The 23,697-nt window shown below is 35.7% G+C and overlaps 1 protein-coding gene across 1 annotated transcript in view; it reads right to left on the bottom strand.

Annotated features, from left to right (window-relative positions):
* Positions 1-23,697, bottom strand: part of LOC113498243 (lysine-specific demethylase 3A-like) — a 155,968-nt gene that overhangs the window by 96,522 nt on the left and 35,749 nt on the right. The window contains exons 2-6 of the mRNA XM_026878185.1: positions 20,930-21,079; positions 19,545-19,658; positions 10,430-10,651; positions 5,723-5,807; positions 4,617-4,684 (exon numbers count right to left, since the gene is read on the bottom strand). Coding sequence (XP_026733986.1) covers positions 4,617-4,684; positions 5,723-5,807; positions 10,430-10,651; positions 19,545-19,658; positions 20,930-21,079 — 639 coding nt within the window. The remainder of the gene's footprint in view (positions 1-4,616; positions 4,685-5,722; positions 5,808-10,429; positions 10,652-19,544; positions 19,659-20,929; positions 21,080-23,697) is intronic.

The raw sequence follows: 23,697 nt of genomic DNA on the forward strand, positions 1-23,697 counted from the left end.
TTTTTAAGTCCCTTTAATTGCGTTATTACTGAGTCAGCGTTGTTTATACTGGTAATCATTTCTTTTTTTAATTTAACTCTCTTCAGAAAGTTGATGAGTAGCTCTCAATTGGAATATTCCCAGAAATAATTCGTTCTAGATTATTTAGACAAACTGCCTATAAACAAAATCGCTATTTATATTTGAACATTAAATTTTCATTTCACCAGTTCATGTTTATCAACACTCAGTCTCAAATGATAATTTATTCGACTTGACCAGGAGGTGTGGAGTTCTTGGCAACTCTCCAACTTGAAATGGTTTCTCTGAATTGTTAGTTGCGAATGCAAAACTTCCTTACGTCTATGTAATGTGTATCTTCGTTCACAACTAACATAGTTGTTGTTTAATGTTCGGATGTATTTTGGAAACTTGATTAGGAAACTTTTTAATTGCCTCTAAATAATTTAATATGAATAGCTATATCAATCAATTTGTAACTGAACATTAATTTTAGACCATTTTAATGGTTTGAATATTTAAAGATGTCTATACACCTATAAAATACAGCTGTTATTACTTTTGACATTTATTATCTGACCGTTAATAAATCGACCTTTATTGATTGAAACAAAACTAAATAATATCATTCCAATTAATTATTTCAAAACACATCAAGTAATTAGCTTAACCTATGACTAATGTTAAAATTTTAAAATAGAGCAGTGTAAGCGTTGCCAGAACAGTTACGTCAATCCAATTTAATATACAAATTAACTGAAGACGGTAACATCATGACTAACCGGATTTCCCACACCAAATACACCGGTCATTAGGAAAGCTTAAAACGAGTTGTAAATAACCTGTACGATGCGAATGGCGCCAGCGGCGCCAACTTTCGATTAGAATCTTCATTGGAAGTGGAGCTAGCGCTAGACAAAAACTCATTCCAGATGTTTCTTGACCGTTCAATTCCGAAAAGTCAATAGAAAAAGAAGCTCAGTAATAGCTGTTTCACGATCACGGAACACCTGCACGCCAACTTGTCGCATGCAATCTAAAAACACTCTAAAAGTGCACTTTTCAAAGTCCCTTTTGCTATTCCCGGGAAACGTGCAGAAACAACTCGAGTTAGGATTACAGTTTAGCATTCCGCTCACGTGCGGAAAGAGACGGTGCTATTACGGCACAGCTAGAGGGAAAAGTGGAGATGATTTGTTTGAATGTACTTTTTGAATCGATAGACTAAGAGCATTCATAATACCCCTGTTTTGAGGTCCTATCGCAACGCGTAGGTTTCCCAAGATGAATTGTTTATGGGTTTCGAGCCGGGAGAATACTCATGTCTCCGAAAAGGGTCACTGAACCAGACAAATTGCTACGAAGAGAATTGCTCGCTCCCCCTTTGTCAAATCGGTGCGCAATGTTCGGCTTAATCGTGTTATTTGCAGGATTCACGTCATGCTGAATTTTGGGCCGAATTAAAATTAGAGGTAAGAGGAGCAAGATTTGCACTAATTGAGCATAAATTGCACCTTTATGAATGTCAAACTAGGTTCGCGTGGGGTATGCAAATGTGGGATTGTTTTGAACGCTTTGTTGTCGGGTGGAGTGGATGCGATGTGAATTATTCACATCACAAACTACAAGAGCTTCCAAATGTCTTTTTTATATTTTTGTACCTGGAAAGTAGTGCAGCGGACGTTGCTAAACAATGTTAGCGCAGCGCTCTGCGGAATATTCAAGGTTTATCCTAGTTTGGTTTACGAGATTGATTAACATAGGAAACTCGTTCAATGGTACATTCAAAGTCCAGTATTTTGATTAACGATGAGCGCGTCGTCAGATTGGTGCGGCAAACATGGCCAGATGAGAATTATAGCCGAGTGTATTGGTCGCATACGAGATGAGCACTATCGGGCATTGCACGGCTGTACGTGACATCCATATACAATGCACCACTAAATCTCTCTCATTGCCTCCTGGCTTTCAAAGAAATATGTTTTATGGACGGTGACACGAATTCGGACGACTGTATTACCGTTTAATAAAATGCTTCCATTTCCTTTTCTCAATTAGATTTCGATTCCGAATAATTCCGTTTGACAATGGAGTTCGATTCGAAATATTGATTTAAGGTCTTCGTGGGACTGTATATTAATAAAAGTTAGTAATCGAGGTAAAAACTGCTTGACTCATTTGAACATTACTGAGAACTGGTATACGATATCAGGTAGGCATTATTCAAATGTCTTTATGAGTTCAAAGGGATGGGAAAGTTATGCGTGGGTGTAATAATACGACCATTTTAGGTAGACCTGTTCTACAAGTCTCGAAAAGCTTTCTAGAAACATCTTATATTCAAAGCGATTGTTGTCTGTGAGCTCTTGTTCTAAGGTCAGGATGTTCAATTTCAATCCAGGAGTCAAGCAGTGATAAACCGTTGGGTTTCTTTGTCTTCATATTGTGTACATTTTCTTTTTTACTTTATATATCCTGCTAAGTTCATAAATATCGAAAACAACTTGAAACATTATCATAGAGTGATTTTTAATTTCCAAATTAGACTGCTGATCAAAATGTTTAGATTAGATTAGATTAGATTAGAATATTCTTTATTGTACACCATGGAATTACAGCAGTGATTCTTAATACATACAATGTTAGGGTAGGTACAATGGCGGTCTTATCGCTAAAAGCACATTAATGTGTGTGTGTTTAATACATTTTCTTTATTTCTTAACTAAATACGCGCTTCAGATAAATTATAATGGAGGAGTTCATGTAAAAATAATGACATTATTTCACTTGATTGGAGTCCGCCATCCCGTACTCTGACACAATAATTTCTGAAGGTGAACCATGTAATTAGTTATTCAAGATCCTTTCTAAGCACCTAAGAAAAGTATAAGACTCGTCCTTCGCGAAAGTCAAGACCTTCTAGAGAATAAACCTTGAACATTGCGTAGAAAATTAAAGGATAAAATGTAATTCTACGTAACCTTTATACATGTCATGTTAAGACCTTTTAATACGTTGGCAGATTAACATACAAACTCGTTGGTTCAAAATGTTTAATGCCTTCTTTGTTGCTTTAACATATGAGGTAGATTTTAATATAGATAACGTCAGAAAAAGTAGATTTAATAACAGAGTAGATGGTACTGGCAAAGTGGCTCTATATTTGACAAGAGAAAAATTGTATAACTTTTTGTCCATTATGTTTAACTCACTTTACAAAGGACGGTCCTTATTCAGCCGGCATTTTACACATATACCGATTATTCTGAGATTTTTGAGTAAAAACTTTTTCGAAACTAAGTTGCCATGTTTACAGTCTGTGAACTAATTGCATTATTGTTGTAGCATACTGTGTTCTTAACGAGAATTTCGCGAATAATTTTAAAGCTAACAAAATGTATTTAATATTCAAAAGGAGTATTCCGCTCCTGTCCTACTCAAACATCCTCCGATTAACATTAAAACTATACTAGAACTAAACCGACTCTTAGTACTCTAAACCACGTTAATTCTAACAACGAATTTCAAATTACAACCTTATTGCTTTCAGCTAAAGTTGCTAGTGTAAAATTGTGATCATATTGTGCGGTTGGGTATACGTCTGTTTCTATTCCAATATTCAAATGCGTTCAGTGGTACGGAAACTCCATCGTTTAGTTGGGATCGAGACGGAACTTGCGCCGAAACATTATTCGGTACTACAAGATGGTTATGTCATAAATGTTTAGTACACTTATGTGGAACAATCGCGAAGGCAGGAAATCGATAAAGTTTAGATTGTATGATTGTCAGACTACATGGACAGATGTGGCTAAAGTACAAGAGTCGGATTATCAACTTGTGACCTGGATATATTTGCTCTAAACATCTGCTCTATCAAAAATCTTCACATGAACACACTCCAATGATCTCTGTTAGATATTACACAACAGACGAACACAACCAACATCGTTAGACCAGTTAGTCATTAACACCATATTTAGTCGAACCGGTGCGAGTTGAGACTGCTTCTGACTTCAGTATAAAGCCGAATGCGTCACCCGTCGGGACCTGTCGCGACTGCACACCAAAATAACCGACGGATAGACAGACAAACGCTACTTGAATATACATAAGTGATTTGCATTTTACAAGGTTCCAAGTAGGCTCGTTGATTCTTCACTTTTAAGAAATGAACAGTACTAGTAACCGTTGTGTTTAGTATTCAGTTCTCAATGGAATGTCACTTTTTTCCAACCGTGATTCGCATGTTATTCTAACTTTGGCTTTGACTATACTTTACCATATTTAATCCTGACCCCGTACCTATGTACCTTTTCTACCTTTATGTCTCGTAACAATACGCAGTTGAGTTCAAGTTACTTCAAAAACACGTTCGTCATATCCCCTAATATCAAAATCAAACAGTAAAACAACACAAGACAATTTTGTGAAACTCAATTAAGCTAAAGGGTAGCAACCGTAGCAAGTAACAACTAATGTGTTCACGTATCTATGTAATACAGTTAGTTTCGAGAAACATCGCCTCTCGAACAGGATAATTTTCCTTTATACAGGGGGAGCTCGGCGCTCTAACTTAATTAAATATTCAAGACAGATTATTAGCTAGAACTTACTTGAAGGTTGGAGCGAGATCGTCTTGGCATTACTCCCACCACTTCGCCTTTCATAATTGATTCGATAACTGGAAAAAAAATATTACGTCAACAAGGTTTTATTAAGTGGCTCTTAGGAGTCTTCTTTATTGTATTATGCTATCAAGAATAGTTTACTAGCTAAATATTTACATTTTTTCCTTTAATATTCTTAGAACTCAACATATTTTTCATGCATGGTAATTCATAACGTATTTATGTAAATGTTGGTAGCACTGTAATACTATTAAACATTTCCCCTTCCGTTGCGATAGTTATAATGTAACATGTAAGCGCATTTTCTTTTTCAACATATTGCAACGTCAATTACTAAGGTTTCAATCCAATTATGCATGTAAAAGTATTTACAACTTCCATTCCATGTCCTCATTGCAATATAACCGACGGCACACACGGTTGCACAATATAATAATGCACTACTATTACTCGGTTGCTATCGAAACAAAGGATCAATTTACAAAAGATATCTTCGCTTTCATACTCTACATGGCCCCGGGCTGTGTCTATTGTCTGTACAAACTTGTCTGTGTACTATACAACGTCTAAGACAATCTACGGGGATCTTCATCTTAACTAACGAATCTTTTATTCAATGTAAAATTATAAGTTAACAATCATTAATTGATTTTAGACCTTATTTACACCACCAAAGGTCACTAGTTTCAACTTTTGTTTACATTGTCTCATACGGGTTAGTAGATAAGAGTCATTAGTTTTAACCTTACAATAATCTGTGTTGAGCGATATCTATTTAAAAATACATCAGGCATAAATCATAACTGTGCGTGGTGAAACCCGGCTATTGTTCCGCAGATGGCCGGCCGAAGATTGTTTACTGCAGCGTGTAGGTTATGTAACCAGAGCCCATTGTTTCCATATACCCACATAAATGTTATCGTAATCAATCATGACGATCCTTTTAATCGTGCACCACAATAATGGTGCGTAAATTGTAATGCGACAAAGCGGGCACAGGTTTGCATTGTTCGGCGTCCATTGCTTGATTACTTTGGATTCAATGGAGTGTGTTGTGTCAGTTGTGTGATATGTAACGTGCTGGCATTTACCTCCGTCACCGAGTAGCCTCATTTGCACGAGCGACGGATCTTCGCTGTGCTCCTCTAGAACTGTATCGTCGGTTACAGTCAGCTCCTGAGAACAACATAAAAAGTATTAACATCCAACCACTTCATTTTAGATTATACATATTTTTCGTAACGCTCAGTAACCGGATCCTCGGCTTGTTTACAGAACCAGATATGTTAATGCGATTACCGATGATGATCTTATACCGTTAGAACACATCACGATTCCAACGTTCAACAACGCATCGCTTATGAGGCTACGACTAGCGCCATCTAGTTTAAAATTCATACTCTGATATTTCTTGGAAGTCGAACGTAATTTGATACAAATAATTCATCAAAATGTAAGAGAATCCATTTAGAAATATAAATCAGCCTACACGAAGCCCAAAAGGTTTCGTAAATATTTTGCTTAGCTCTTTCGTCGATACTATTAATAAATTCCATCTTACAAACAAGAATAGTCAGAGTATAAGAATAACAAATTTCATTGAAAGTAAAACACCGGAGTTTGGCAGGTGTTTTATATTCGTAAGCAAACAAGATTCCCTAAATTCCCATCTAAACTTTCTCACGCCCGAGCGCTCCGGAGGAAGATGGCGTAAACAAATACGTTTCTGTTTTATGTCGCTCGTCGACACGGTACAGGTGTTATAAGCGAATATAACCTAAAATATACAGACGCCTATTGACTTTGCTTACAGCAAGTTTAATCAAAATCTGACGTAAACATTCGTGCGGAATGTTCTACACAAATTCATTTCACACAGGGGTTACGAGTAAAATTATTCTACACAAACAAGACGTGTACCAAACTTCGTTTTAAATTCATCATTTGCAGGATATATTAGAAGTAATATAGAAGGATGTAAAAAAAATGTAGTGCATGAGCTCAAAGTTATCGATATAAAACATACAGAGTTGTCAGTAAGCATGTCGACAAGCGACAGACAAAGTTGAACACAAACTTCCAAGAAACAAAGACGAAACTTTAAGAAAGTTACTTCGGAAATCAGGAAAGGGGGCGAATGAGGGGGTTACTCAAAACTTCGACGTTTCGGACTCCAGTAATACGAACCTCGCAAAGTACAAACGAAGTTTTCCACTCGCTAATTCGCAGTATAAATTTGTTTAACGTCTCAACTTTTTAACTGTAATTACTTAGCAAAGTTCGAGATAGATTGGAGTACTCCAAAACTCAGACAGCGACTGCGGAGTTTGATGAGTTATTGTAATAATTGTAGTTGTCAGTTCGCTATCACCTACCCGAGATGGGAGTCGTCAGGTTTTATGCTTATACTTAGACTGGATCTGTTAAGTTTCACAGCCTTAATAGGTGTCTCTAGAATGTTTAGTTACTCTCCTACACAAAGGGTAAATACACAGTACACAGTAAAACAGAAACAAGGAATTACAAAATAAACAGCTAACGGGAGAGAAACACTAAGTGATAGAAAACAATTAAACCCTGAAATTCGAAAACTAAATCCTAAACGAGACAAGTAAACAAACTAGAAACTACAATATTTAACAAGCAATCCAAACAGGAACGCAGCACTATACGTACAATACAAGAAACGTTGACATCGACGTCCTCAAAAGAGGGGAGATGAAAGAAAAACAATAAAGTGTTTCAATATCGCAAAACAACAAAGTTTGTTTAGAGAAGTTAGCGAAGGGTTGGATGGGGGGAAGAGCGCGCCCCAGGCCAACACCCACGCCACGGAATCACCAACAGACGTATACATACCCATGTGTAATGAATCCCCAAATATGTAGCAGATTAATTTCGATTAAGAGGAGTCCATAAAACAAGCTGATTTCACGGTACCCAATTATATGATGTATTGGATAGCAACGAACTGACGGCAATATAAATCCTATTAAAAGTAATTACTGTGTAATAAATTAATAAGCATTAAGATAGAACACGCAGGTTATAACTTCCTCTTGTAAATAATTACGAACGATCGTTGCTGTAATAAATGCTTCCGATGATGTGAATGGCAATACTTAGAAAGGAGTTAAATGAAAAAGAGGTAAACTTTCAAATACTAAAAAAATGATGGAAAAAAAAGTCAAAGAAATTAAGAAAATAGTAAAATAAATAAAGTAAAAAAAACAGGAAAACGTAATTTAAAATTTAGAAAATTGCTACAGCCTTGTAAATGCCTTTTTGAATACAAATTTCTTCGGTAAGGATCTAATTAAATTCAAATGGAATTCGATTTTCTGACGAAATTCTGAACAGTTTTGTCAAGAATTTATAATCACAGGATTTTATTTGTATAACGATCGTAAAACACAGGAATGCTAAAAATATATACAAATGAAACATAAAAATAATTTCAAAGTTCTTAAATAGCTGGCTTGGGTGACAATTGTTAATTTTCTTTTGTTTCTTACACCCCGTTCTATGTACTGTTCAAATCACAATTGTGACGGAACAGGACCAAAGAAAGCTCATGGTCGTTCCATCATTCCATTATATTTCGCATTCGTACAAAACCTTTGTTAGTAATGAAAATGAATGTTACATAACGAGGTAAGCCATTGTTAAATCCTAGTTATTATCGTAAGCCGGCCTTGATCCGGCAACCGGCGAAACAATGTACAAACAATGTTGGCTTTCCAAGTATTATACGGGCATGGAATTTGAATCATATTAATATTAAACTACGCAGCATCGCTCTCGTACGTCAAACTTGAAGTACCTTTACATGTACTAATTCCATTACTCAAGGGAGCCATCGCTCAAGTCGAGATGAAAAGTAACAATTTCCTTTCTTCGCTACATTTCATCGTTTTTCTCTCATGAGATGTATACTGCTATATAACACACAACTTTATCTTACTAAGCTTTACCGTCGGAAACAGCACTAGAACACGGGCATTAGAGACCAGTTAATAGGCCGCAATCAATTTCGTACATCCTCCTACGCATGACACATCGATCACAGAATTCAATTAAATCTCCATCAACGTACCTCGCGGACACCGTCGACATAATTGAGTGCGGTGTTTTACTATCTTTTTATACGTGAACAGAATGCTACGGGGGTAATGTATCCAATGGCGCGATCGTATTCATAGATTCCGTGGAAACACTAACTAACCCATCAATAAGTGTTTAACAGGTTACAACGCTCGCAACGAGCGCCCGGTACGGCCAACACGGAGGCATTATAATTGGAAGCATGTGGAAAGTTCAGGATTCCATACACACTTTTATGGTGGTACACGGCGTTCTACAGAACAGGTTTCCATATGTTGATCGAGTAACGAACACGCTGTTCAAGTTGTTTCGATACTTATGAGCGCCCTTATAAATTGAACGTCGTTGTCGGATGCCTGCGCGTTCAATAAACCAAACTGGTTCTATCCAGAACTTCCCGCTTTGGAATTATCTTGTAGAATTCTTGTACAGTTACTTGCTATACTCACCTGTACACAATTATTTGAAGTATCTCTCGTCTTGGAGTTCCTATTGTTAGCTAAGGCAACAAGCCGCGATAATAACATTCACAAAACGTATTATCTAAATGGGTTTTGTTTAATATCCTGTTCCAAAGAGATAATTTCGAACGACTCGGCGAATGTTACGGAAATTGGCCTAAAATCCTTTTAGGACAACTTTATTTGAATTTCTTTGTTAATTTTACAACGATGATGGTAGACGATCACTTAGCGTTATTGGTACCGAGAATTCGTTTATTGGTTCTGTATAAATTGGTTCTCCAGTTAAAAATACAATGGGTACCAATAATATAAAGTAAATTTTATTTCACAAAGGCTATTAAGTCATTTTAAGATCAAGGAAAATTTTAAGATCTATTTTTGTCACTTCATCATAAATGAACCTACATTGTTATAACCTTTTTACATTCATTGTAAGGTACCTAAGTCACAGCAAAACGTTTCTAATTAAGACTTCTTACTTTATGTACGTTACAAGGTCACAACAATTTACTGTTTTCCTAGACGTTATTAGTCCATATTTATTACCATAATTCAGTAACATCTTTATAAGTACTTTAATGGAGGCAGACTTATTTGGTTCCAGGACTTTATTCAAATGGCTCTTTGTAAAAATAGATCTAATTTCATACTGAGTTGAATATTGAATTTGTTTTACCTTCTAACTTTGTAAGTAGAACAAAGACATTTGTCATGTATAAAATCGTTATAATTCGTCACGGCCTTTCGTCTCTCATGTTGTAATTAAATTCCACTACCAGAAAAGCTTTTTTTACTTAGCTATATATCTCAAGCAAAGTAATGTGATAAGAAAACTCTCAAATCTGCAGATTCTAAAGAACTGCAACTTTTCGAACTAACACAAATTGATTCTGGATTCTTGCAACTTAGCAATATAATTTATTCTTTTCGACTTTCAGCAAATTGTCCATTTCTCCTATTTCAAGAAGTCCAAACTTTAGTATCTCCCAATGATCGCCTCTTCGCGAGAGTGTCGTAAATCCAACAAACATAATATTTTCAATTCCAGATTAAACCTAAACGCGGTTCCATTTTCGAAATAGCTAGATAGAATAAGAAAAACAGTTAAAATTTTTAAGTGGTCTGCAGTCAACCTATGCTTCGGCGCAAATAAGAAAAAATATTTGAATACGTTCAAGCCAGAAAACTTCAACGAACAAACGAGGCTTGTTAAAAAGGTAGGACACTTACTCCAGTATGTTCATTGACACCAACGATGACAGCCGTGTACCACTGCGTGGCCCCAGCTGAGCGGTACACCTGGGCGCGGCACCCCCCCAGCACCGAAGGCGTGGTGGTGAGGATCCTCTGCCCGTCCTGTACGGTCCTCCATTCCGCTGACTCCGCTGATATGGCGGAGAGGACCGAAGACTCTAGGCATCCTTCTGGACCTATTTGATGAGCGTCCCATTCCTGTTAGAAATGAAATTACATGAGTATTTGTTTAGGGAGGAAATTTTTCTCAAAGGTTTTGGTACAATTTTCCGTAAGAAGGTTATATCACTCGATCTTTATTTTAAGGATGTAGGTAAATTGCTTTTTACCAGATTAAGTATTTAAAACCATTGTGAAGCGTTCAAGGGTAAAATTATAGATATATTTATTATTATATGAACTGCATCGACTTTTTATTATTGTTTACAAAATGAGTATTTTCAGCTTCGATCATTCATACCTTCTGAACGATTTCCAAAGGTCAAATTTACCAGAGATCAAAATTGACAGCGAATACTCCAATACTGGAAGGCAGTATTTTTCGTAGATACCTATTCAGCTCTTTTTTACCAAGTCCCAATCTTATCCTATTGCATTTCGTTGTAACTTGTATATGTGAGATATATGTTCTTTTGTTGGTGGTTGTACACAATATACCCTAAAAAAGGCTGCATTAATCGATGTGACTGCACCCCTGAGCTTTAACACGCTCTTACACACGTGCGCGTCAAACAAAGGGGTGCACCTCTACATATTTCAACGACCCAACAACTTAATACTCTTGATGTTCTTTCCAAAGGACCCACTTTATTTCAGACCAGAATACAAGTAGCTGCAGATTAATCAAAAAACAACTATTAGGCCTAGAAAACAGCACGTATACATACACGGTTTTCTTGACCCCGTTACTTGCAATCACTTATAAACGCAACATTTTCGCATGAATACTAGGCATAAGGATAATGTTAATAGCTAACACATACCTAAAGACATTAAAATGATAAACCTGATGTAATAGAATAAAAACTTGCGTCTAATCGTAATAAATCACTGAACTAGAAATGTAAATCAATCCGTACTGTAATTCCAATTCGAGTTGAGCTATTACGGTTTCAACATAATTTAACGCCTATTTAGTACATATGTACGTGTTTATGTAACTGTGGCCTATGTACCAAGTGGTTTCATTAGCATCATACATGCTGGTAGCACACATACCGCTCTAAAGAACATAAATCTGTATTTATATATTAATTAATGCAGTACATCGATAGTTGCCTTTACGACCTCGTATCACATGTAAACATTATGCCCCACATTATGGTACACCTCCACAAATCAACATTAGTATACTTGCCCACGTATATTGTGTTAAGTGCAGTAATAATTCACCGTACACACACAATCTACATACACGCACACACGCGCAGCTGTGTGTACGCTAGAGTTAAACGTGCACACGATTGCACCAGTATTTATGTCAATGTTACAACACACACATTGACACAAAACGCACACCTGTTTCAGTGTGTTGCATACAAGCTAGTGCCCGGCGACAGACGTATCCGGTGCGTTGAACCCGCCCCCCCCTTTCCGCCTTTCCCCTCCCCCTACACACGGCGGTTATATCTACATGTAGACCTACTGTATCCGCCTGTTCGCTAACTAACGCTATTGGACCATTCAGGGTCACCGGCGTTTGTGTGGACAGCTTACTTGAAAGTATTTATGTGGGCACAACAATTTTCAACAAGAAACTCAACAAACACAATAGAGCTATACAATTATAAATGTATATAATACAGTCGTAAATAACATAAACTATTCAAGGTGACGTTATTGAGATTGTGAGGTTTGCAAATGTAATTCAAAGCAGAAACATGTTCGGTAAGCTTATATTGTGGAACGAATGCGAGCGCGTTACGGATGAAGCGGGTGGAACAATGAAGCCCTTTTCACGGTCAAATCATTTTCCGATACTATAAGTAAGTTTGTAGTTCGTAGTAATCGTAATCCGAGGTGTCGGAGTCACGCACTGGCGAGTGGCGGGCATTGCGTGGCGGCTCTCGCGGCCGGTGACTCAGCAGTACCGCGGTCTCGGTTACGCAACACTGCCTGCAGCCATTACTGTTTATTTTGCTCGGGTCGCCCTATTTGGTGAGATTACGTCGTGATTAATATGGAGCCGTGGCCCCGGGATCAGGGAACGGATTACGCTCGTTTTGTTTGAGAAAGTGATGAATATTAATATTCTTAGCTCTGTCTGTTTGGTCACTGACGAATTATGAAGGTCCTTGGTTTATGATATTGCATTTCGGTTGCTGACAATATCTTTTATATTTTAACTAATATGGAGTTATTTTTCAAGTTCCATAAATCGTTAAGCTTTCAAACAAAATTTCCATAACTTCGTAAAATGTTTCTTCTTAAGACACAGATGCAGATTGAAGGGTATTTTCCAATTAAATCAACAATTCTAAACTCTAAAGTATAAAAAAAATCCTCTTTACTTAGTACTGCGGAATAACAATCATAGTTTACTCATTCCGACACTAACAGCTTACAGGTAATAAACATAATTCTAAACGGTATTTGTTATGTAAGTTTACCGAGTACGGGTACCATAGCTGTAGAAGCGGGTTCCGAGATATACACTCAACAGCCACAAAAAGCACCTTTATCCTATAAAAAATAAGGTTCGTTTCGTAATGCTATTGGCGTAGTGTCGCTACCAGGAAGTCATTACGCCTAGGTCTGGCACACATTCGTGTCTCCCGCGACTCATTCAATTTCCTCGCAGCGCTCAACTCGCTCCCCACTTTGATACCAACGCTGATAACAGGTGCAGAATAACACCTCTAAAGATCTGATGGAATTTATTTGGAGAATGTAAAGCTGAATTAGTACTTGGAGGGCGAAACATCACTCTTGTAAAGACGTGTAGGTGTGAAAGAGAGATTTGAAAGAGGATGAGTCTTATGCCCCGTATGCGCTTCCACGCTTCCGCAATCCTCTTTAGTCCTCGATTAAGTGGTGGTAGAAAGCCCCCAGAGGCGTTAGGCAACGTTCGAACTTAATATGAAGTGCAACGGTACTCCTATCCACAATAAGCTATCTCCGACGATCTAGGTAGTATAGAGTCACATTACGGTCGTAGAATTCAAACACAATTTACTATGTATCATATTCTAAGTAAACGGATACCTTTAGTGTACAATTATAGAAATAAATGTACAATACACATTTGTTCAAACAAAGCACGTTACGTTATTGTGAATGAAACTAAAAACACAGTCAAACAGCGCTCGCAATAAAAGTTGATAAAAACAAACGTACAAAAATCCACCTGAGGCTCACAAGTGGCTTTATTGCGAACTCTAGCAAGTAACCAAAGCGGTCATAAACGGTAGGTTTTAACTCCCTAGACAATGCACTCATATTGTATCCATCAGACGAGATGAAATGTCTGGCGGCGTTCCCCGGAACACGGTAATACAAACGTTCCCGAATATAAATTGTGCTTTTGTTATTCAGTACTCCGTCAAGAGTGTACGACATTACATTATTTCTGCAAAACCTTTTCAAACCAACGACTAGACTGAAGCTTGACAAATTAATCGCTTAGCCCTAAAACAGTCAAAGCCTAGACAAAATAATGTATTCAATACAAAATATTTTCAGCTTTACAACCTACAACAATAGCGCCTAGAATTAATTATTCAAATCCTGAACTACACAACAAAACACCGACAAAGGTGGGCCAAATATTACTCTATTTTGTAAACTAGTGAATTTAATCTTATCATGAATATTAAACAACGGGCCATGTTAAATGAATACCAGCGTAGTAGAAACACAAAGAACAAAGCCAATCCCGACAATTCGGTATCATATTTTCTCTCAATAGAATTAGCAACAAAGAAACTTTCTCGCTGGTTCTTGGGGTTTGATATCCTTCATAAAATAGGAGCACGATCAAAGTAACATTGTCTCGTGTCTAACACACGCCTATATCAGCGTTACTCCCCGGCCACCCGTTCAGGCGGGGGAGGTTGGGGCAAACTGGACAGTTGAGTAAGCTAACTGAAACAAACTTTACTCGTTTAAATTTTGCGGGAACAGTTTCTGAGTTGGGTTGCGTGCATGCTGACGACGACAAAGTTAAGAAACTCGCGATAAAGTTTCATTGCCGGTTGGTTAATCGAGTTGTTTAATTATAAATACTTTCCGACAAGTTTTTGTTATTTAATTACATATTTTTATGGCATGACGCCCAAGTAGCCGACTTATACAGTTGTTCACGAAAATATTTATGAGATTATACACCTGCAGGTAATTTGAGGTTTTATGTAACTTTTATAGCTAATTATATTTACATAATTTTTATTTTTTGGTAATTACTAGGAATTCCGGTTTCTTATAAACAAAAACAGCAGGCTTATTTATAGAACTCACTTCATTTGATAGGAGGTAGTGTGGTGGTGGTATTGCAACAATGTAATAGACACTTGGTAGGAAATGTTTACACATAGACCCATCCTGTCGTCATAATTGACCACCCCGACCATAACTCACATAATACCCATTGTTCTCGACTCGATTCACTAATAAAACTCAGCAAACAAGTATTTTATCTCGAATGCCATAGATAATATCAACCCTAGTTAAAACCTCCTTTATGATATCTTACTCGAACAAAGAGAACTAACTCCAAAGTGGAAAACTTTTTCGTTTGTAGCAGCAATTCGTTATAGTAATGTACTCTACTTATTTTCCCAGTTCCCATTCTATTCTTCTTGTGTTAAGTAAGCAAATGAATTATTTTGCGTAATTAGTACAAATTAAATAAGGAAAGGCACTCTTTCTCAATTAAATTAAATTTTATACTGGCTAGAATGTCAAAGAGAGGAAAAAATAACTTAAGATCGAGCACGACTCGCTGGCACTGAAAGGAAATTTAACATTAATGAACAACCTTTTTGTAATAATATTCCACTTAAGGCTGTCGGAGCGTTTGTATGTTGTACTTTACATAATAAAGAGAAATTACGTTCTTAATCTCATAGTAACGACTTTGTTACTCAAATTTGATATTGTTTATCATAGGAACACAAATTATAAAACAATAACTTGTTATACAGTTTTTCAAATGAATATAATAATATGTTTCAATAACTTTGTTTTCGACAAGGATCTTAGAATTTAAAGAACTAGTGCCCATTAAACGAGGTTTACAGGCTCTAAACAATTTGACTGACTTATATGATTTTACGACAAATAAAGAGCAAAAAAAAGCTGCGGTTTTTGCGGGCAGCAGCCGATCAATCATGACGTTGCCACGGGTGCGAGGCGGCCGGGCTAACCAAAAATAGCACGACAGTCGGCAATACCACCATCCACCTGGCTCAGAATATGTATGTAATAAAGGGGAGGCGCGGGCGGAGCGAGCGCGGAAAATCAATAAAGCGGGTGGCGAGGATCAAAACATACCGCGCCCCTCGCCAGATCACCTCCGCAGCTCACTGCCATGCCACCCGGCGCTCCCCTCGCCCGTCGCCCGGGGAAACCCGCCCCATGTTTGGCAGACATCGTCCTTGATCTCCCCACTCCGCCGAAGCGCGCAAGTTTGGATAAACACTCGTATCGTCTCACTGGAAATTGGGTCGGTTATGCGTTTTGCTTTTACCATCCCTCTTTCATCTCTTAAACTAATAAGCTCCGCTTTGATATGTTCTTTTTCAGCTGTACTAATGCGATTTTGTATTAATGCTATTTATACAATGTTCGATCAATTCAAGTGTAAACATTGCGTCAATTTACCTCGTTTGTTGCCACGCAGTAACGTTTTCCTCTAACAAACAGTAATTACGGAATATTTGTCCAACACAGGTAAATATAAATACCTAATAAAATGTTCCTTTTATATTTTCCTTACATCATAAAACCTCGCAAGCAAATCCTCAGGCAAAATATGCGATGACATTAAAAACGAAAAATAATGTAATCAAGAAAATTTCTTGCGAAGTGCCGTTTGTGAGCTGTCTAACTCTCGTATTTTTCTCGGAAAACGAAACAACCCTGAATGTCAAGGGCGATTTGACATGTTTTGTAGATAAAAAAGAGACTATTTATAAATTAAAAATAAGGAATAAAGTGATTAAAGCTTATAAACAACTTTATAATGTTTGTGCTGTTATAGTAAACAACGTTATTAATTAGATTTAAAAATTAATCATGCTAACGACACGGAACTTGTAGGGTACCAATTATGTTTTAAAATGAATGTATGTAATGTAACATTTTTATTAACAGAGTAGTCTATTCTCATTAACTTGATTAGCATTACAGCTTTGCAAAAAGAAATGCAAGCTCAGCCATTTACATTTTAATACATTTTTTATGTAAAAGAAAAACCGAAAAAAAAACTTTTGTCCTTTTTGCTGTAACGTATAAACCCTTTGTTAACAGAAAGGGTAGGGGAGGCCACCTACATTCTGAGCCTGAATATACTACAACGATTCTTTATTTTAATGTTCCAAAACGCAGAAAAAATGGGATTCTCGTGCACAGATTTGTCTTTTTTATGTTGTGTTCGATCTTCTTTTTAGATAACGACGTTGTTGTTAATCTATTGTTTCAAATTTAAATAATGGACTTATTGGTTTAGTGATATTTGACATTAGCATACCAGTAACGCCATCTATTATCGATTTACTTAAGTGACTTTTAATACGGTTGGGAAAAGGCTAAAATGATGATGAAATTACAGAGACTACATTTTTTATTTAAAATATCTTCCAAACTTTATTTGTACAATTCGATGAATGAGTAAAAGCATTGATATGACACAAGTTGTAGTAAACTGACCTTAAAAGGCAAGATAAGTAAACATACATAAATGTATAATACTTATATCACCTTAACATTCTTTTATTGTATAATGAATGGCCCGCATATCACGCGGCCGTGTCCTTACATAATAGTAATATTCCTGCAGTTAATAACGTCATGCTAGGTTCATTTAACTTGACCAACAACCTGCTCAGTAATAGAGCTGTTATTAATACTCGTACATGTTTATTATACGAGATTTAAAATACTATTAAGCATATTATTAATTTTCTAATGCTTTAATGAACTTCTAAAATGACGTCACATCTCTTAATAAATACAACCACAGAAGTTACACCCCTTAACAAAAAAAGGAAACGATGTTTTGAAAAAAGAAAACGTCAGCTTACACAACGCGACAGATAAAAAGTAATGTTTTGCGGTTTTTTTTTAAACCAAGATAATGGGCCTCGTAAAGTGTTACCTGCCTGTACAAAGAGCTTCTGTCCATTTTTTACTAATATGTCGTCCTAGGGCCAACCGTTAGGCAAAGGCAATTATCTATTCAGCTTCCATTTACCTCACAAAGTCAGAAAACAACGTTCTCATTTTTATTCAACAATGGATTTAAGGTTTGTTTTTGTAAAAGATTGGTATACGCGAAGTAATTTTGTTCACAAGGACTTTTGTTGTGTTTAACTGAAGTCAATAAACAAAGTGAAATGAAAAAGTTGTCAAAAGCCTACGCAATCCTTTGTTTGTGTTGGCAACATGACAGCCAATATTTACGTGTGTATTTGTTTTTTTTGGGAAGGCATGTTTGTAACATCATTGCAACGATTGAATTGGTGTATTTTTTATAAAAGAAATATGTGATCTATTTCTAGGCAATCTAAAAATATTTTTGTTGATACATAGTGTACTTTAATTACATCCTGCAATGGAAACATAAAACCTCAAGTTAAACAAGTATATTTTAAAACGGGATTTTCCTTTTTACCAAATGTTTCGTACGTTTCGTGCCATCTGTTGTCCAGAAGCGGCATCATGTTTATTTCCACGTGGTACAGCATGAAGTTCTACTGGATAGGTTATATTTTAAGTAGCAAAGGTTTTGTGAACAAATAGTAAGCATCATACAAACTTAATGTTTTTTTTACAGTTACTGCGACCTATTAAAATTATTTTAATTATAAACACAGCAACAATGTAAACGCAGTAAAAAATATCCTGCAGAAATTATCGCTCATAATTATCTGACCCGCACAATTAACTATTTACAGTGAACGATTTGAAGCTTATGCAGTTGTAGATACGTGAGGAAATGCGCCCGCATGCTCAATAATGTATTCTGAATGCCTGGTGTTGGTGTAACTGAGAACAATGACCCGTAGCGCCACCTGTCACGTGAGACTAGAACTACCGGTAGAACGTGGTTGCGAATCGTTCGTCGCCATGAATAAATACTTTGCGTTATTTATATTCGCTCCTTTTATGCGAGTATTAGTTATGTGTGGAATAAATATGTAGATATATAAAAAGAATAGTATATAGCTGAATATACCTAAATTAACTTGAGTCGAGATGACCGTTGCTGACACGTCGCTTAAACCGTTTTTGTTAGCTTTAGGCGTTTTTAACACGAAGTAAAGATAGAAGCCTACAGATATTCTCGAGAAATCTGAATTTCAAAATAGAAAACGCTGTACCTTCATCTATGGTCTGGTTTGCACGAAAAATAGTCACATGGGTGAAATAGAAATTCTTGATATCCATAGGAATTTCAAAACGGAATACTGAAAGAGTACGAAGATTTTTTAACCTCTTTGCTATCCATTACAGTTCAAACCAACGTAAGGACGGCACGTTTTTATTTGCTTTCATGTTACAAATAGAAACGAAAATGAAAGAGGAAAGATAAGCTTTTGCTCTGCATTCGGGTGGCAGAGGTTTTAGAGGAATATCGTGGTAAAGGGTGAATCAATCCGAGGGTGTGGGGAAATCCCATGATTCCCCGTATAGGAATTATTCATAAATAAGCATATCCTATAGTTATTTTATAATTCTCATTAGCAATAAATTCAAAATTAAGTATTTCTTCGATTTAATTTTAAGTAAAAAGTAACTTTTTCTTGCCTTTTATGTCACAATTATGGGTATTTGGTTAAAGAAGCAAAATTAATCCATAAGATATGATGATAGATGATTTAAATGCGCATTTTCCTGTTGGCGAATAATCGATTATATTCTTAAATCTTACCTGATAAGGAAGAAGGTTAGTGTTGTCCAAGAACTCCAGGTGCCTGTCGTGGAGGTACTCGACAGGCTGCGCGTCGGCCTGCAGCGTCAGGTCAGCTGCCAACGGCATGAATGTCTAGGGAAATAAACATTATTAGTCAACAGCTAGAATAACTAAACCTGTTATCCTAAATCTCCTATTTTAGCACGAAACCAATGCCACAATGTAATTCTAACATGGTAAAATGTTATAAACTAAAATATAAAATTGGGACTGGTCGCTAAAGACATGGAAATAAAGAATATTAAGCTAGAATTTGTATAAGTTCTCATTTCTTTTAAGTGAGATATTCTTAAATCTCTCTTGAAATTGGTTATAATAATAATTTTGCTCACATTAAACAAGTATTTGCATAAGCTTTATAAAGTTGAATTAGCGTTTTTATTACTTATCTCAAAAACACCGTCCGGTGGTCCAATTTACTGTTCTAATTAAGATTTGTAAACTTTCTACTTGCTACTAGATGGCGTTGTTTTCAGACAAAGAAAGTGGCCAGTAAGAGATCCACTTAAACTAATTGAACCACTTAAGGTAGTAAACTTTACAACCTAATTAATGAAGATATATTAAGATATCTGTCTCTTGGTAATAAGAGGCCTAAACCTATTAGTAGGTTTGCATCGACTCGAAGAATGATAGTCAACAAAGAAATTTCGTTATTTATCATATTTCTGCCACAATATTTAAAAGTTATCTTTAAAGTTCATTGAAAACAAGTGCCAACACAATTAATTTTACGGCCCACATAAAAATTCAAGAACCATTTACACTTATCGCAAGCAAATTAATTTACATCAATTTTAAAGGACTCAAGTTTTATGTAAATCCTTTCAAGGGTTCAGTTTTCGAATCAATGTTGACCTCAGTCATATACAATACGTGACCGCCATTCGTAAAGAGGGCGCGTGTAAATCTGACGCACAGAGGTCGTACAGGACACGTGCGGATAAAATATACGATGTACCTAACCTTACCCATGCTACATCGACCCTTAGAATCAAGTTACTCTAAAAATTCAATGGAATGAGTAGGTATATGGTGAAAATACATACAAGTAGGTATTGCTCATTCTAGCGTTATTATGACAGGCGTTATAATATTTGTGTAAGTAGTTTTATTATGTTTTGCAATTAGTTTACCGCTGGTTTTATTCTGCTTTTGTTTACATGCGCATATTATTTTATCTGACATAATCTTCTTTCTGTACGTTTCGAATTTTAATCATTATGTACAGGATAAACTTATTTAAAAATTGTATCTTTCTTAAAATAGTTTGCTTGTGTTAAATACACACTACTAGCGCCATCTAGTAAGTAAGTACTAAAACTGAGTAAAATAATATTTACCAAAGCGGGCCATTTGATGTCTTTTCCTTCGTAATTTCTAGGTGCCCAAACAAGAGTTCGTTCCACTAAAAAAACACGAAACGTCCGTCGTGAATAAACTGCCACCCACTCGCGACGTTGCCAATCTACACCATCGTATTCCACTAACACCTGTAACAAAGAAGATTTTACATTAATGCCTCAGATTATAAATAATTCAACTAATTAATGTTATCTAGTTTCTTTAATTAAATTTGTTAAGTTATTCAAAAAAATATATTGTTTATTATAAACAATTTTCAGTTAACACCGCCATCTAGTTGCGAGTAGCGGAACTACATTGCCTTTAGTAAGCTTCACTTCGTCCTATTCACGACAGTTGATCAGAGTTTGCCCCAAGATGGCAGCACATGTAAACAGCCATTGCTGCAGTCGACCCCGCCCAAATCAGGTGTGTGAAAGAGACTTGCATTTTGACAGAGACAAGAATAATAACAAATCAACTTTCTATCGTCTACACATAACATAGTACTATCAAAGTTGTACCAATACAAACGTTTTGAATAAGTTGCAGACAACTTGTAGAGGAGCCGTGAATGCAAGAATATGTTGCATGACGTAGATATAACTTCTGCATAGCTACCTACATTCTCGTTTACCTAGCTGAGACAGACGTCTGAATAATTTATCTTTCATCTAACATAAATGACAGTGGTATATCTAGGCTCATAGAGACATATTTAACCTTCTTGCCTACGTAAACTATGCAAATGCGTGATGAAATGTTAAGATCAAGTAAAGTATAATATTATCTATTTGTTTTTAAGAACCTGGCTAGACAAACATCCACGAGAACTGGCGAGAAATAGATAAGTACGTATATGTATAATGTTTATTGTTAAATTATGAGATAAGATAATCTACATTATAGTATGTATTTTCTATATTAATTTTCTGCTGATTACTTACAGAAATATGAATGCTGTTTGTGCCCATTTTATATTAAGAGAATTGTTATGTTTTACGAATTACCTAATCATTAGCAAAAAAGCTATTTCTAGAAATACAATAGGCTTAGTATGTAACGTAGGTAACGTTACGCATATAATTGTACAATACCATACTGATCCAATTCAAATGTATAATCTAATATTTATAGTTTATTTAGCGATTCATATTTTCAATACATAATCAATTTTTAATTAAACCGTGAAGAAATAATGTTACTTAAATAATATACCCAGTTAAAATAAAAACGTGTTGGAATCAAGGTTTTAACTTCAAAATACTTCTTAACATATGACATACATATTCATAACAAAACGAGATAAATATGTGTCTGTAGAATTAAACATTTCAATGCCAAAGTACAACGACCGGTCTTATCATGGACTCATACAAGTACCTACTATCGAACATCCTTTTATAAGAGAAAATATAATTTATAAAAGACAATTGAGTGTTCGTACACGTATTTTTAAATTAATTGGTGCTTAACGCCTTTGTCGTCATTTTTAGTTGCTTAAAAAGTTACCTTTTTGAATAACTATCTTAACTAAAACTTAAACTATACGAAATATGTTACGACTGATACAGTATATTCCTGGCAATTATTATCGTTGTTTAACATTGACTTTAAATCCAGTTTTATTTTAAAAGTCAGTTTTTAGATGAAAAATAAACACCAAGCTTGTTAACCTTTACATTTTACATTTTTTTAAGTATCTCACCAACTGAAGTGTAGATATTTCTCTTTCCTACATTACATTGACCTAACACAGAGTTTACAACTTCAACTTTTTAAGAACAAAAAATCTCTAGAGAACATTTTTTTTAATGTGTCCTGCTGTACCTAATAATAATTATTAGGTACAGCATAATTTGGACAAAAACGTTGTTCGTATACCAATATCGTAACGATATTCTTACTAAGGACAACAGTTTCACCGATTTATTTGTTGTAAACGACTCTTGTTATTTATTTACTAGTAATATGAAGCTGGTACAGCCACTTAGTTTCTGGATTGACTGGATTAGAACTTGACCTTAATATCTATTTTCTTTCATACATTATTTCGATATATTTTGCCGATATATTTTGGTGGTGGGTGTTGTGGTTACATACGGGGATGGTATATTCTTAGCAGTGGACCACGAGAAACCAAGTTGACTGAGTGATTTGATGGACATTATTTCGAAGCCAAGATATTTAAAATAACATCACTAATACGATCAATTGAAACAATATTTTCAGTTATTTAAATAATCGTTACAGGGGCAATCAATTTTTTTTTAATTATTCTTCTTGCTTTAAATATTCCTTATTATATCAACAAGTAATATATTAAATAAGGTTAATTAATTACACACCATTAAACGTCTCCCGCAGTACTACGATAGAACTTTAAAAGCAGATGTTATAAATTACGTAACAAATCTAAATTCGGCTCTCAAATAACACAACTTACGCCTTCAATGTCACAAGACAGCCGACTATCATTGTTCTAAGTACAAACATGCGTAATCTGCTTCCCTCACGATTTCTTAGAGCCATTTACAAGGAGGTTTTATATGTAATTAAAGGTCGTTTTAACTAGGAAATGAAATAATGTCGTGGTGGCCTTGCGGTTCTATGTATGGATTTTTATGCACGATGCGCAGGTTCGATCCCGACGTCGACGTATCAAAATGAGTTTTTGTAAAGTTATTTGTACATTCGTAATTATACTAAGACACCACTGACTAATGGTGAAAGAAAATTAGCCTGAAAAAACCTGTATTCTAAATAT

The sequence above is a fragment of the Trichoplusia ni genome, chromosome 10, assembly GCF_003590095.1.
Source record: "Trichoplusia ni isolate ovarian cell line Hi5 chromosome 10, tn1, whole genome shotgun sequence".
Classification (NCBI taxonomy): Eukaryota; Metazoa; Arthropoda; class Insecta; order Lepidoptera; family Noctuidae; genus Trichoplusia; species Trichoplusia ni.